This window comes from Gadus chalcogrammus, chromosome 14, assembly GCF_026213295.1.
Source record: "Gadus chalcogrammus isolate NIFS_2021 chromosome 14, NIFS_Gcha_1.0, whole genome shotgun sequence".
Lineage (NCBI taxonomy): Eukaryota > Metazoa > Chordata > Actinopteri > Gadiformes > Gadidae > Gadus > Gadus chalcogrammus.
In genome coordinates, this window is record NC_079425.1 from 16,796,234 (window position 1) to 16,812,842 (window position 16,609).

Here is a 16,609-nt window from a genome sequence, read left to right on the forward strand (position 1 = left end):
GGACATGGCACCATCCCACACTGCCAAAAGTACCAATACCTGGTTTAATGACCAGAGGAATACCATGCTTGATTGGCCAGCACACTGACCATATCGGAATCCCACATGTTATGGGGTATTGTCAAGAGGAAGCTGGGCTTCCATAACAGCTCAGCAGGGCCAAAGGCGGATCAACTCTATGCCACTCTGTATTGATGCAGTAGTTCATACAAAAGGAGCCCCAACCAAGTACTGAGTGCGTATACGAGAACATACTTTTAAGAAGGCCGACATTTACGATTTCTTCTTTTTTTTTTTATGGTCTTTTGTAATATTCTAATATTCTGAGATACTGAATTTTGTGTTTTCATGAGCTGTAAGCCATAATCATCAGGATGAACACAAATGAAAGGCTTGACATTTTTCACTTTGGGTGGGATTAATCTATATAAAATATGAGTTGCACTTTTAATGGAATTATTGAAATCAATTATCTTTTCCAAAATATTCAAATTCATTGAGATGCACCTGTATGTCACTTTGATCATCTTTCATCAAGCTGAAGACTTAATGGAAATGGCTGTAAGGATGCTCATTGACGACTATATGTACTAGCAAAGAAATGGCAGTTGTGGAAGAGTTGTTGATTTTCAATAGTATAACGTGCCAGCTGGCTGTGGGCTAAACCTACAAACAAGCTTAACAACACGGAGGAAGGAGCTACTGGCACTTGACGACTGAAATTGAACAATGGACAACCACACAACCGCTCAGCTCTCATTTTGGCTAATGCACAAGAAAGGCCTCCGCTCCATAGCCTCTCATCTCCTGAGACAAATAGTCGAAGAACTAGCTCAGCTGCCTCCGAACCAGAGTTGACGTTGGGTCTGGTCCTTGTCCCACGACAATGTTTGGGAGCATATGGCACCCAACAAATCCAATATGAATGTAAATGAAGAAACAGAAATTAAAAAAACAACATCCGAGGGATCCGGAGAATAAAGATAAAAGGGAAAGCATAAAATTCTCACTTGAGAGATACAAGAGCCGAATTGAGACACATTTGAGTAACTTATTTTTAATCCAACTCCACATATCACAGTGTGGAATTGGATTTAATATAACTAATACATCACCTTCTCCCTTAATATGGTAGGAACCGAAGGAAAACGGTCTTTTCAAAAACAAGACAACACTGACCTGAGCATGGTAATCTTTATCTGAATAGTAATCTACGCTCAATTATACAGGGACACTGCATGATGAATTCCTTCACACATTACTTGGCTATATGAACAACGTTGAATTACCTATGAGCAAATGTGCAAGGTCAAGCCTGGAACATATTTTAGCTTACCTATTCATTTATTTTCTCGCCATATTGAGAGCTCAACCTGAACGGTATAATTTATAAACACTGCTTTTCACCCTGTTAGTTGGAAATGTTATTTAGCTTGTAAATAATCCTCTGGCTATGGGTAAAAGACGATTCCCGCCATTTCTATTTACACATCTTTTCAATGTCAAATAGCATCCAACAGCCTCCCTTATCCTTGCACAATGGCCTTTCTCTATATATTAATGAGTGTCAGAGGGGATCGATAGAACGACAGGGAAACAGATCGCTTCAGGGATATGTGGTGGGGCAAGAAGGTGGAGGAAGCTCTTCAACGAATGGGGGAGGGGTCAGAGTAATGCAAATTCTGGCAGACCAAGCGACCCACTTGTAAAGCCTGATGCCCTTCCCTCATCATGCTGATGAGGGAGGGTACATGCATTAAAATAACTGCAACACATTTGTAATCACAAAGTACTGATCTGTTAATAGTGATCTGAACCTCACTGTATCCTCAAGGCCCATTACAACAAAGTCAACAATACCTTCTCATTACCAAATGAGAATGTGCTGAGCGTAAACAAGTCTATTAGAGCTGAGGCCATTAGCATAGAATGCTTGTATTTTACCCTTCTTTGCATCTGAACGATTAAGTAATGAGAGGTTTGACCATCAACCTCTCATTATGGATGATGCCGTGAAAAAGCATTCCTAGCAAAGGACTCTAAAGCCTGTGTAGACGGAAAGACTGATTTCTGTCTGTACTGTCCATCAGTGTCAGCCAAAGCACCATCTTACCACTTAGTGGCATTACTGGTCATCATATAGTGCTAAGAGCTGCATTTAGGTGCGGTCTGACGCAGAGCAGATCACACTCACATTTAGACCGGATTGAAGTATAATCATAGAGGAATTGAAACGCTGCAGGGATGTAGAGAAGTGTCAAAGCACTTTTTTATTTTATGTGAGCGATGATAATGCTGTCAACCCTGAGTCCTGCTGTTAACCCCTGACCCCATGTCTTTCATTGATTATGTATGACTTTCTTTTTTCTATTTTTGTGCTTCAGTGCAACTACGATGGTTAGCATCAGCGGAATCAGACCTGGCCCAGTTTGTGGCACTAAGACAAAGGAAAACTTGATGCGTAGCAGCGCCTCGGTTTTGCCGGAAATATACTATCTGGCTCCCAACCCCCCGGGAGGCTGGGACGGCTGAAGAGGAATGCACACAAAACACCCACTGGCTCACAACACTATTATGACTCCTGCCATCAAGAAAATTGCTAAAAAAAGAAAAGAAAACACTGGCTGGTACTATCAGCATGATTCAGCTTCCAACAGGAGCCTTGTACGTATATGTTTATATAAAGCAGTTGTCTATCCCCACAGCAATATTTGCTGTGAATAGTGGACCTTTCAAAACAATAGAAATATGATGAATATAAAGTTGCGGAAAAACGTCTAAACATAACCAACATATTCTAACTGTGCTTGGAATTTAAACTTTTACCGGGTTTTACAGGTTCATCTTGAGGGATGAATATAATCTTGAGTAGAAATGTTAGCCCATGGAACGAAAAAGGGGACGAATTTGTAAGGTAAATATAATCTAATGAACCAATATAATAAAGTATTGTTGTTCCACTATTGCAGAATTTTTATATGGATTGAGAAGCTTACAGCGATTAAAAAAAGAAAATCTATTCCACCTTGAAATGCACCAACTCAATTTTAAGCCAAAAATCCATAGTAAGGATATTTACCTTCAATACCCAACGCATTACCCCAAAATACTGTTTCTCACACATATCACCAATTTGGCAGAAGGATTTTCAATGCAGCACCAATAAGCTCTCCTTTTCCCATCCCAGAGACCGGTTGGGTCTGGGTGGGGTCTGAAGGGGGCCAGCCCTGGGAGCCGAGGGCCGAGCACTCGATGTGTGGCAGAGCTGTATGCAGACCTGCAATGGGTCTGCATATGTCTCACAGATGAAACGGTGTGGGAGTGGGCCAAATGCAGGAGCCACGGTGGGGGTGGAGAGAGCAAGAAAGTGAGAAAGAGTGGAATGGGGGGACAGGCAGCCGAGGGAGTCTTTAGGGGCCATGTTGGGGGGGGGGGGGGGGGCATGGTGGGTTGAGTGATGGGGGGGAAGCAAGAGCAAAACAGGGAGAGTGCTGTATATTTTATTAATGGTCCCTCGCTTTAGAGAGAAAGAGATCTAATGCGGCCGTCAAGGTTGTGGCGCGTGCGTAATGAGCAAAGACAGATTCCCATATTTCATGTTCCAGTCTCCTTTACTCTACACATCCTCTGCTAGGCAGGCTTCTTCCCTATAGGAAGAGGAAGATAACTCCCTGCAGGGCAGACGTAGGTTAGCCCAGGTTGTGTGGACTAGCCGCGGTGAACAAAGGGACAGAGGACATGACAAGAGGTACTAGTTGCATTTAGAATCAAAACAATGTATCTAGAATCTACAACCATGAGGTCTGGTCAGAGAGTGAGGCTTCCAGTAAATATGGTTAAAAAACAAAAAAGGGTCAGATTATTTTGCCTTCATTTGCAGTGTGAAATGATTAACAAGCCACCCTCGAATCAGCCACTAATAAGCAGATGAGTTGGGAAGAATTTGTTGCTAAAAATAAACAGGGTGTGAATATAATTTAAGTGCGTCACTGCCCACATGCACATGTAAGGTTTGCTTTCTTCTGCTACCATATATGCAATGTTCCACGTCCGGCATACCACATGTCAGTGGGGGAAGAATAGTAATATTAGTGTGAAATAAACACCCCAATATACCTCCGGGCATCACAGAGGAAAGCAATGAGGCATGGCAGGAAAAAAACCTATGGAGGCAAATAAAAAGTACCCAACTTACATGGTGAGCTCTTCATTAAAAAAAATTGAAAAAGTGACAAAAGGGAACACAAAGGCAACAAAAGCCACAAAAGACTACCTCCCTAGCAGATGAGGCGGGCCAAATCACCATATCACCGTGGCCAATCTGATACAATTACACTGAGCGAGGTGTTTGGGTAGTAGCGGTGATGGGGAAGGAGGGTCGACAGAGAATGATGAATTCAACATCAGAGGGAGTCGTGATAAATAGTATGCAGGGACGCTCCCCACCAAAGCAGGGGGGAGGGCGGGCTTGGTTATTGATTGCTCTGCCTGTGCTCCAGTTATGGGGAGGACAGAGAGGAGGAGGGGAGACAAGGGGATGTATGAAGGGAGGGCTGATGAAGAATAGATGTGAGGTTTGCCCGTAAGGCAGCAGTTGGTTAGAACCGTGCGCCCCATGAGAGCACACCAACAGGCCTCTTATTGCACATTGGTCATCACCACACCACCGCCGCCACGACAAAGACCATTACTGTATGAATGCCGTCATTACTGCTGCTGCGCTTCTCCACTGCCCATCCCCTTGATAATAAAAACACACACACCTGGCGCAACAATGCTTCTGGGGCTGATTGAAATTCCGCAATGGGAGGGGGCTTGACGCCACAGGCCCAGACATTGATCGGGCAGAGGGATGGGGCCACCAGGGGGGTGGTCCGCTGGGGCCCCATAAAAAGGAGATGCTAAATCACTTAACAACCGCTAAATTAGTTGCCTGGGAACATGGCGGGATGTGGAGGAATCCAAGGAAAGGGCACACAAGCGGCAGGATCGGCAGCTCCCCGTCGTAGTTTTAATCGCATCACCTGCAGCTATATGGAGGACGACAGAGGATACCTCCGCCCTGCCCTCCTCTTGTGCTTGTTCTGCGGTGAACACAAAACGTTGCAGAGAGGGAATACCTCCTTGGACTCCCAATTGTATTATGCATGAGTTTTAAATCCAATACGAGAGATACAAGCCCGAAGCAGAAATGGCATTAGTCTACGTCACCTCTGTCCTTAGGAGATGACTGTGCCACTCTCTCCCCAAATATCTGAAATATCTATTCACACGTGATATGCAGGGTATGCAGCAGCCTGGGCATCTTTTTTTCCCATTAGAGAAGAAGGGGGTTTACTGCAGATTCATAATTTTCTATTTCTTTTTGATATGCTGGTTGATCCCAGGTAGGATCGACATTTCGGATGAATATACCAGTAGAATAGCCACCGTTGAGATCGGGCTACTGGAATTAATCTGTGAAAATCGGCAATGCCAACCTGATTACTTCTTGTTTAATCTGTGCGTGAACCGAATTTCAATTATACTAAGCTCAGAATTTGGACCAGAAAGCCACTGATCCGTTAACCCAAAATGAAGGTGGGATAAAGGCAAAATGCAATTTTCATTCCTAGCATTTCAGTTCCACTCATTAATGCATAACTTAAAGAAATGTAAGGTTGGATTTTAAAAAGGACTGCAGCTGTAAAGGCCAATGAAGACACACATGTTGGTAAGTCAAGTCTGCATACCACAAAGACAAATGAGGATGTCACATTACCAGGTATGCCAAGTAAACGCCACGTTATTAGGAATGCTTGCAGATTGCTCCATAATGCACATACAGTGCGCAATATTCCTCTGTGGTCTGACAATGAATCTTTAAGTATTTTTAAAGACATTAAATCATTCTCTATCTTTGGACCATATTGTCAGTAGATCAAACAAGATAAGCAGAATGAACCGTTTTGAATGTAATGCTTCCAAAATCAATTAGGTCCTATCCAAAAGCAATGCAAAAGAAAACACAAAAGATAATAAACAATTGACTTGAATATGCCTTCCTCCAAACTTCTTTAGAGCCAAGGAGAATAGTGCGTCTTTGATCCAGACCGCAGCTTGGTCAATCAGGAACACAATGAGCATCCTGCACACTCGTGTGCGGGTAAATTGTACTTCCTGTCTGTATTGTTGCCGGCGCTGGGCTCATTCACAGAGGCTAAAGCTGGAGGGCAGGTTCAGGCTCTATTTACTCAGTATGAAGAGCCACGTGGCCAAGGCTCCCTGATGACTTCCTGGATTTCACCCGATTGTTTCCCCCAGGAAACCTTATCAACAATAATAGAAAATGGTTGCCGCTCTGACAAAAACCACAAGTGCCCTTTAATGTAGCAAAGTCAAGTCAAATGAAAAACTGCATCTCCTCTAATGGAAGGAGAATGGATTGTTGTGGGGGGGGGGAAATTAAGCTATAATGAAAGCTCATTTGCAGGCCCATACATCATGTTGCACCGACACAGGGTAAACACCCGAAGCTCTCATTCCAAGAGCTACCCGTCATAAACAATGAGCCGAGTTCAGGGCTTCCACACTCTCAAACTATGTTAGAAAGCTACGTTGGGGAACTACCGAAAACCAGGCTGGTAAGAATGCATGCTCAACCTCTGACTTGCAAGGAATGTCCAGCCAGCACACTACCACCTCCGAAGAGCGGGGAGTGGCTACCCCAGCCCGTCTTCACTCTTGAGTCTGTGTGGTAGATGGTGGGGGAGGGGCCGCTGGTGGGCTGGTTATACCACTGGCTAGCTGATGCAAGGCCAGCCAATTCCTCTCTCATTAGAAACGAAAATTATAAGGATGTAACTCGCATGGGGGGGGGGGGGGGGGGGAAATGGCCTCGTCGGGGGCATGGTGTTGCTAGGCATCCAAGGCAGAGACCAGCAGGGAGCACTTGAACCCCTGACCCCCACGGAGTGGTCGTTTGGGGCCGACAGGGGTGCGTGACACGGCTCTGGCCCAGAGACACCACCCCACCAGGCTGGGAATGCAGTGGCACCGTGGGGGGATAGAAGGGGAGGACAAAGAGGAGCCGGGGAAGAAAGGAGGCTCCATTTATCCAATGCCCACGGGGAGCTTCATCATTAGGTCCACAGTCACACAGTCACTCACAGAAAGTCTCTCACAAGCCAGTGGCAGCTAATAAAGCTCACTTCCAACGGCTTTTTCGGACGGTGTGCAAGCATAGGACATGGATGGGGAGTAAAAGAAGATAAAGGAGTTGCTTGACCTGAAGGACAAGTCACATTTTCCAATATGCTAAATGTGTAGAAATGCCCAACAAAAAGCCGTTTTCATGGCTGCTTAATTAGATTAATTAGAACACACTTCCTCCACGTCATGTACACCTTACACAGCATATGGCACAGACATGACTGGAGGACATATTTGAGAGGTGCGTGTGCGTGCGTGCGTTTGTGTCTTCTGTTCATTTTCAACAGCGTCATCTATTTTATTATGCAGGCTAAGAATGTCTGTAAGTACAATGTTTGGCGTGAATTCCTTAATGCAAGCCTTTGTCAGATCAAATTTTTCTATTATTACAGAATACATATAGATAGACCAATAACAATACTGGTATCAGATATCACACGACACTTCTGCCAAAAGAAAAATTAGATACCCATAGCTGTATCAAACCAGTTTTTAATACATCTTTGTAAAGCAAGTTTTCCAATTTCTTAAAATCTTTGCAATAAACTGTACATTAACAGAAAATACCATAATCCTTCATCCGTATGCAACACTAGGTTGAAATTTACAAATGTGGTCTGAAAAGTACATTCATTGAAATGATCTTAAGTATACCTTTATCCATCGTTCTTTCTTGATGGTATACCTCTTAATAGTTGGCTTAATAGTTGCTTGGTAACAATTGGCCTTACATCCAAGTCACAGAATGGGATGCAGGGGCAACGGGAGTCACGCTGGGATGGGACCAAGGCGATGGAACTCAGGTAATCAGGAGTGCAGGTGCATCTGCTTTCCATCACCAGTGAGGGCCAAGCTCAAGGAATGGTCTCCGCACCCTGGGTGATGAGGGCTGCCACTTCCCCTGCTTTTCCTTCTGGTGCCTATCCTTATTTCCCTCGCTCCATAGAGCAGGGCCGGAAAAAGCACAGCTCTAACACACCACCACTATGACATCTGCCCGTTTAGCGATTCTCACCCCGTCCTTTTTTTCCAATGGATAACATAGTGGGGGCAAAACCAAAAAGGGAAATATATTCTTTGAACAATTGAAATCTCAATTTGCAATGGGTGTGTCTTTATGCAGATAAAGCAAAAGCAGGATATCTTCTTAATTCTCTGTTATTATTTCAGCCGATTTGATATGACCGGTAAGTATTCGTCAGTAACCCACTACTGTATAGAAACTTTTTTTCAATTGATGCTATCAAACAACACAGCAGTTGTATGCACCATATTCAACTGCAGAGATCCTGGGTAAGCAAACCGTCTGGGCAAGGCAACTTTATTTATGTAGCCCTTTTCATACACAGGGCAGACTCAAAAAAATAATAGATAAGTAAAAGAAAACGGATGGAAAAAATGAGTAAAACAGATCAGTATTTTAGAAAGTGCAGATCAACAGTCTCTCTGGTACCACGTCGGGACTCCAACCCGACCTAAACGAACTTGGTCCTTCCCGTGGGACTCCAACCCAGATTCTAGGACTCTAACCCAGACAGAACTCGGGTCTCAAACCCTTCAAAGTTACCCACGTCAGGACCTAAAGGAACTTGGTCCTTTCTCTGGGACTCCAACCCGATCTAAAGGAACATGGTCCTTTGGGTCTCAAATCCTTATCCTTTCTCTCTAGTATCATGTATCATTCTGGTAAAAATAGAAAATAAAGGCAAGGTTAAAAAGGCATTTTAGCAATAAAATAGAAAATAAAGGCAAGGTTAAAAAAATCATTTTAGAAGGTGCAATGTATTTAAGATTTAGCAGAAGGCTAAGGCAAACATAAAAAAAGTGAAAGGAAATTTTATTACATCACAGCAGCGCCTTAACAACTCCTACAACTCGTTTCACCATTTTGGCTGTGTCTCTTAACCTCCTTTGCTGCTTTAAACAAGCTCAAGGGTTTCGGAAAATGATTCAGCAAATGGAGTAAAAAGTAAGGGGAAGCCATGAGAGAATTCCAAGGAGCATGAGTATGGACAGAAGAATGGAAAGAAATTTAGAAGGACTTAGTTAAACAAGTAACAAAACAACGATTTACCGAAATAGTCCAAAAGGCTTACGAATTTTTTTTACTTAAAAGTTTAACAAACCTTCAAAGTACATATTTGACAGATTTCTTACAGACTGCAGTTTTATTAACCTTAATGCATAACTGGCACTGCTAGTTGTACTAGGGGGTATGTTTAATAGACTAAGCTTTAAGGAGATGCTGGAAAACAAACCTCCCATGCCTGGGCTATCTACACAAAATATTTGTATTAGGAAAATAATGAATGATGTTTCCATCAGAGGCTCTTTTTAAATATTTTTTCATAGAAATCACAGCTTTGATATATATTTGCTAGATGTTTACAAGCATCCACAGCACACGTGTTCCCTCACAGTAGATACAATCAAACTGTCCCAATTTGTTAACATTGCAACACGGAAAACAGGGGTTATTCCTCTTAGATTGGATTTATTTGTCATTGCACAGGAATACAACAAAATTCAATACCCTCACGTACTGGAATCATTCAAAAAAAAAGAAAGGTAGCAAAATAAACAGTCAATAAAAAAAAATACATTCTCATCATCTCATTCACTCAGTACATTCATGTCGTCATACACTATACCATCAACTCAGTGCCATTGTATGCCTTAAAACAGTAGTGCAAAATATACAAAGTGCAGAGCATTGCATTAGGTGAGGATGTCACTGATTAATGCTGTCAGAACTAGTGGGTTTGTTTTCAGGTCAGAGTTGAGTATGGTGATAGCTTTGGGATAGAAACTGCTCATGAATCTTGTGGTGCGTGTTCTGATGGACCTCAATGGGTGACTCACGCCTGTGTAACTACCTAAACATACACACACACACACACACACACACACACACACAGATCCCCGCATAATCTGCTAAATCCACAGGGCAGGCGAGAAGATGATGGTAGGCAGCACATTTAAGCGCCGTTCGCACAATCTGCTCTCTGCAATTAATCGACCATACATCCTTCAAGAACATGAGTGGACCCAACACCCTTTGATGGACTGGAGAGTTTGTTTGCCTGTACCATTTGCATAAGTGCTAGATACATACTAGGGCTGTACGGTATGGACTAAAATGTATATCACCGTATGATTTGAGGCATAGACGGTAACGGTACTATATCACGGTATGTTCATTTTATCTTCTAATTTCGATATAAATGCTTCTGAAGGGGTAAAATACTGGTTAGGCAGCAAAACTGCATAGAATAATGCTAAATCTTTTCTCAAGTTACTTCCATCTTTGAAAAGCAAATGTTTACTAGTATGGATTTCTTTCTCTACTTGCTCACAGACCTTGCCATATAGTTTTAGCATCTCAATTTGGATGAAGTGTGTGTGGGCAGGTAACGTGTACCTGGGATCGAGTGTTTTGACCACCTCTTTAAAGCCCTATCAACATTTTGAAAGGGAACCGTGTCCTTACAGAGGTAAACAGAGACCGCTTTTGTGATCTCGTTCCACCGCTAGCTTTTTTTGTCGTAAGGACTGGCTTTGGAAAATGCCTGCGGAAGCGATTTCTGAGATGTAGAGACAGCTTCACGCTACCAGCATCTGTCTCGTAAGGTGTGGAATGAGAGCTTGTGAAGGGACCATTACAAAAGCATACTGCCGGAGAAGGCAGTATTGCATTCAAAACCTGTCCCTGGGAAAAGTAACATTGCGCCGAATTGAAGAAGGAACTACGTTTCATTACCATATGTTCAGTTGTTACGCGGAACTTTAATTTTTACATGAAGAAGTAGTTACGTAACTGTATTTATACTATTTACTCGTTACTTACTTTGTAACGCGTCAAAATCCATTACGTAGCGCCAATTCATACCGGTGTACTTTCTATGCCGTTTATACCGTACACCCCTAATACATGACACATACTTTACACCAACCTAGAATCAGCTAACGAACCGAGGATCTGAGTTAACCAAGAACAGTACAGATAGAAAGTTTAATTATTAAAAGACAATGTAGATAGAGGCAGAATATCATCAAGTCATGACCACAGTTAATCTCAGCAATCCTATGTTACAGCAGGACTTCTGTCGGGAAACAGCACAGAGCCTGGGCCGGAAAACAAAAACTGCAAGGGGCGGAGTCTCGCTTTGCTGCAATACCAAGATAATTACAGCAATGATTGGTCGAAACAAAGATCAATCGAGAGAAAACACACCCACAATGCAATCAAAGTTTCACAGTATCAATCTCAATGAAATATGTAGATTTGTATTATGTAAAGATTTCCTAATAATTATTTTAAGTGTGCAATGCAGTCTTGTTTTTAATAGCCCAGGTTCAATAGACCACCATACAGCTTGAATGTGACATTATCCTGTGCAGCTCCCACCATTGGCGTAAGAAACTAAGCAGCTAGACGTGAAACCACAATATGTAGACTAATGCACCACAAAAAATGGATTATGTTGAGTTTCAAGGTTTTTATACAATCTCAAAATAATAGGCCTATGTGTATGTATGTATATATATATATATATATATATATATATATATATATATATATATATATATATATATACACACAATTTATTTATTTATTTCAATTATTTTGGAATAACAAAGTACTAAACTCTCGTAGGGAAAGAAAACATCCTTCCATCAAGTACAAAGGTACATAAAGTTAAATAATGCATCGGAAATAGTCGTGCCATAAAGCTTTTTGAATGGAAGTGGAACGGCGGCGTCATGTATATACTATTGTGAACGGAAACCCTCACCTAAGCCCCCCCCCCCCGTTCGTTCAAAACAACCCCACAGAAGAACATTTGAGGATTCTGAGTTCAAAGTTAGAAAACAGCAAGGGCTCTCAAATAACACTGAATGACTTATTTCTTCGTGGAGACCATATCTATAACTGAAAAGAGGGAATTCAGACCAAGCAGCGGAAAACCAAATTACTATGTGGACATTTGCTTGTAGGAACAGCAGACATGCTTAGAGTTTAGAGATGCAGGGACAAAAATATCTACACAGTGAATACACTCAAATGGTACAAATCTTAAGTAATTATGTTTACAAATATGAAAAGGTCAGTTTTAGGGCTTATTCACACCAGGAAAGGCAATTACTTCTCTCTCTTTGGTCCGGACCAAAACAACGTTTATTTTTTGGTTTGGTGCGGTTCCTTTTCACATTGCAATTTGCGTAACGTCCCAGAATTTGACAACAAACCCACATGTGTGCAAAGATCGTTCAACCATTAGACAAAAAATTCTGGGGCGGAGTACAGCGTTAAATAAAAAAAAAAGGGAGGGGGAACCGCCGGTGAAAGTAATCAGTCATGGATATCCAGCGTGATATACATTGATCTGAGGACCGTCAAACTCCTTCTCCCTCATCCTGATGTGGAACGTGATAAATTAATCGCCATTTTTATGTGTGCTTTCCGCAGTCGGTTGAAAATGAGTCGTGGCTCAACATAGAGCAAAGAGGAGACGGAATGTCTACTGGATATCGGACCCATTCTGCCTTGTAGCAACTTCCATTTCAGAACTATTCCCAATGACAAGGATTTAAAAGAGTAACATTTTCCATTGTTGATTCCTGTAAGAGGGGTAGAACAATATACATTACAGAGCCAAGCCTCCAGCCAAGATAGAAGATGGGGCACATCTTTGTTTTGTGAATGCCAAACCACATTGGTGCAAGCAAACATAAGCACCAGAATTCAGCCTGACCTTCAACATCCAACAGGCATGCAACAGCAGATGTGATGCAATTTATTTACGAGGGTATTGATCTGCCTTGCCTCTCACCAATTACAAGAGATAAACTGCTGTTGTCAATTATACCAGCCACAATGCTGAACCTCAACATACTGAAAGGCTTAGCACAATTACAAAAAAATGCAAAAAAAGTAATTATCAGCATTGTATCAGCATCTGTTGCCCTTCTATGTTAGCTCCTGCTCTACAAACGAGACAGTGGGGAGCCATAAACTAACTTCACGTACAAGACCATAGGACAAAAGCAGCATCTCCTAATTGAGCGTATTTCATTAGCGAAGCAGATAAATCCAAACACTTTGCTAACTGCGCAAATTAGGCATATCGCAGAGGAGAAATGTTATTAGGATGTTACGAGCAATTTCAGCCTATATACGCATGTTATCAGTAAAGAAATGCCTGTTTCATACACGCAAGAGTCAATTTGAGAGTCTGCATTATGTCTAAAAGTCACGAACACACACACACACACCTTCTAAAAGTCGCATCAACAGCAACAAAACCCTGGAATTTGAGTCTTTAGAAAAATGGAAAAAGGATCCTGAGCGCAGAATTGAAAACCTTGTTTGTTGTTTCTTTAGCTGTGTTGCAGACAAGGTGGTCTGGATGGATAAGGCCCAGGAGAGGGGTCTGTGGGAGCAGGAAGGTCTCCCAAATGTTTACACATTTCCGAGAGTTATTTGCATTGTGCACAGGGAGATAATCAGCACACAATCATCAATTACACAGATAAAACCGGGGCCTGATGGGTTTTACACTTCTCTGGTAGAGTTGTTTATAAAGCCACACTTATTTCCCCTAAGAAAATGAGTCAATTTAACCCAAAAGAAACTTGTAACGTTTTTAAAAGAACAGTGTACAAATTGAACAGCAGAAGCCCATCAGGGGCTGATTCATACATGTGGCTATAGCTTTGATCATAGTCTCAATGTAAAACAAACAAAAAAAAACATCAGATGTAAGTCTATCTAGCCAGCCCCCTAGATAGACAAAATTAGGAACAAAGTACACACTCAGATTGAAGCTCTTTTTGACTGCAATTTAGCGATCTTTGATGAAAGAACCCCCTGACTGTGGATCGCTCTGCATAATGACACTAGGCCTCACAAGAAATGTGTTTTGAATAAACAGATATTCTCAGGGAAGGGGGGACCCCACAATTAGAAATTCGAGAATGCGTGTGGGTCCCGGCCCAATACTCTGGAATCAATCAGGGCTCCCAAAGGAACTCGTGGGTCCCCTTAATCTCCTGGTTTTATTACTTTCCAGTCATCCCCTTTCACCCTACCCCCATCTTACTCTTTTGTACTGATATCCAGCAATGCCAAGGAGGGGCTCTCGCTCTCTCGCTTCCCCTACGCTTGCACCACTGCAGAGGGCTTTTCATGCAGGAGAGGGTCTTTCATCAGTCTACACACGCAAGCGGGCACAAGCTAACAGAGGCCCATCACTCAAAAGGCCTAGGTTCTACATTATAGCCCCATTACTACACAACTATTATCACGCTAGAGACAAATTTACTTCATTTTTGGACACATACAGGGCTAAAGTTTTGCATAACATCATTACCGTTAACAAACGGTTCAATTATCATTCTCCATTTTTAAGCTTTGAGTTCCTTACAAAGCACATATTTGTTCATGCATGTACCAGGCAAATGTTGATGTGTGTACTACCAATGGTTGCTAGGTATGCAGTAGAACAGAAATAGCAAAGAAGATTGGAAGTCAAATACGTGGCCCACGCAAAAAATAAACGAATATAGCAACATATAAAACATACAAAGAACCTCCAATATAATTAATATTGAAATAGCTGCTCTAGCCTCAAACCACTTGGCACCCACACATTTATTGGGTGCCGTTTATTCATCAGCTAAACAAGTATTGACGCCCAGGTAATGAGATGTCGACTGGACTGATGATGCTTGCATAATACTTGACACTAAGCACTAATGACTCTTCAGATAGTCTTCTCCACACATCCAAGTTCATACCTTATTTCTTTGCCGCATTAAATGGCTACAATGGTTTCGAACTTGTCTGACTGAAACATTTGTCATTAACCGTTCGACACTTTCTTACAAAACCATGGGTAGAAATGGGAGTGCAACTGCATTTTGGATAGAGCAGTCAGTGGAGTAGCCTACTACATATGCAGACAAAAGGTGTCGATAGGCAAAATGTGTTGCTCGATTGGAAAATATATTTGACTTTCAGGTCTAATATAATCACACCGCCTATTCAGTAGACCAATTGAAAACGTGTAAGATAAGAAGAAAAAAAACGCAATTATGTGATTTGATAAAGAGTAGCCTTATTCAATTTATGTCATTCGTCCATCATATTGTTTAATGGACTAGCTGCAGAATGGGGTACATGTTGCATTCTTACAGGAATGCTGCACACGGTATGGATTAAAGTGCTTACCTTTGTCGACATGCTTCGCCGCGGCAGACGCGGTGTAGAGAAAGGTGAGGAAGAGGAGAGAGAGGAGCGACCGTGCTCCCCGCTCGGCCATCACTTTTCAAAAATAAATATTTGCAGGCTTCAGGAACCCCGGAGCTATCCCGTTGTAAATCCTCGGCCGCCGCCTGTTATACACTCCCAAGACGAAAAGTTCAAAATCGCACCTAGGAAATGTAAAGAAACATCCGGAACCAGCTACTTTGAAAAGTGGCCGGGTGAAACATGTAGCTGGCTCACAGCTCGAAGTACGGATAGAGAGAGACTGCAGGTTAGAATGTTTTCTCAACTTGGTCGAGGCTGGGGTCGAAGAAAAAAATGAAATCAATCCATTGCCACGGAGGCACGAGACGGGGAAAACAGATACGAATACGGACTACTGAACGGATTCTATATCCAGGTATCCCTCGAGTGTGATAAAAGCAAGAATACGAACAGTTAAAAATTTATCCGTATCACAATACGGCTAACCGGAGAGAAAAAACCCACCGCAGCTACCGCTCGGGAACAGAACGCAAAAGCAGCGCGTGGAAGGGCTGGATTTCTTCACGGCTCCCCGGAAAACAGGGCGTGGAGTCACACGGGAAGTTTGGATCGTGGCCGACTCCGTAGGAGAAACCTAAAGTATGGCACGGATGGCCCATCTATACGTGGGCAATGCATTCACATCGGACCGTTCGATCGTTTCTAATTCCTTTAAAGAGATGTATTACAGCACATGGTTGTTATCTATGGAATAGCCCGTTAGGAAATTCAGGAGCACAGCAGGTCGTTCCAGACTGTTGTGTTAAGACAATTAAGAGACATTCAATAAAATAGGAAAAAAAAATCTTTATTGTAGGCTATAATTGGTTTCAATGAAAACTTTAGACTTCAAGGGCAAATTCATTAACACCTGTAACTCATGATGACAACACATGGCTCAAAATCAAAAGACAGGGATCACTTCTCCCATTTCCAGATCTAGGTTCATACAATGGTATGGGGGAGTATCAATGACATGCATTCATCTTTTTGATAATGTTTATGTTGTCTTAAGATGAAAGGGTAGCCTATATATTGTTAATCTTCGTAAACTAACGAGAAAGGTAATACGATTAGGCAAACTGTTGGTATGCCAATGGATGGCTTTTCCAAGTAAATGAGACT

The 16,609-nt window shown here is 42.2% G+C and overlaps 1 protein-coding gene across 1 annotated transcript in view; it reads right to left on the reverse strand.

Moving 5' to 3' along the window:
* neo1a (neogenin 1a) overlaps positions 1-16,366 on the reverse strand; it is a 157,931-nt gene extending 141,565 nt beyond the window's left edge. The window contains exon 1 of the mRNA XM_056607650.1: positions 15,425-16,366. Within this exon, the coding sequence (XP_056463625.1) occupies positions 15,425-15,515 (91 nt within the window). The 5' untranslated portion in view covers positions 15,516-16,366. The remainder of the gene's footprint in view (positions 1-15,424) is intronic.
* Between the last annotated feature and the right edge of the window lie 243 nt (positions 16,367-16,609).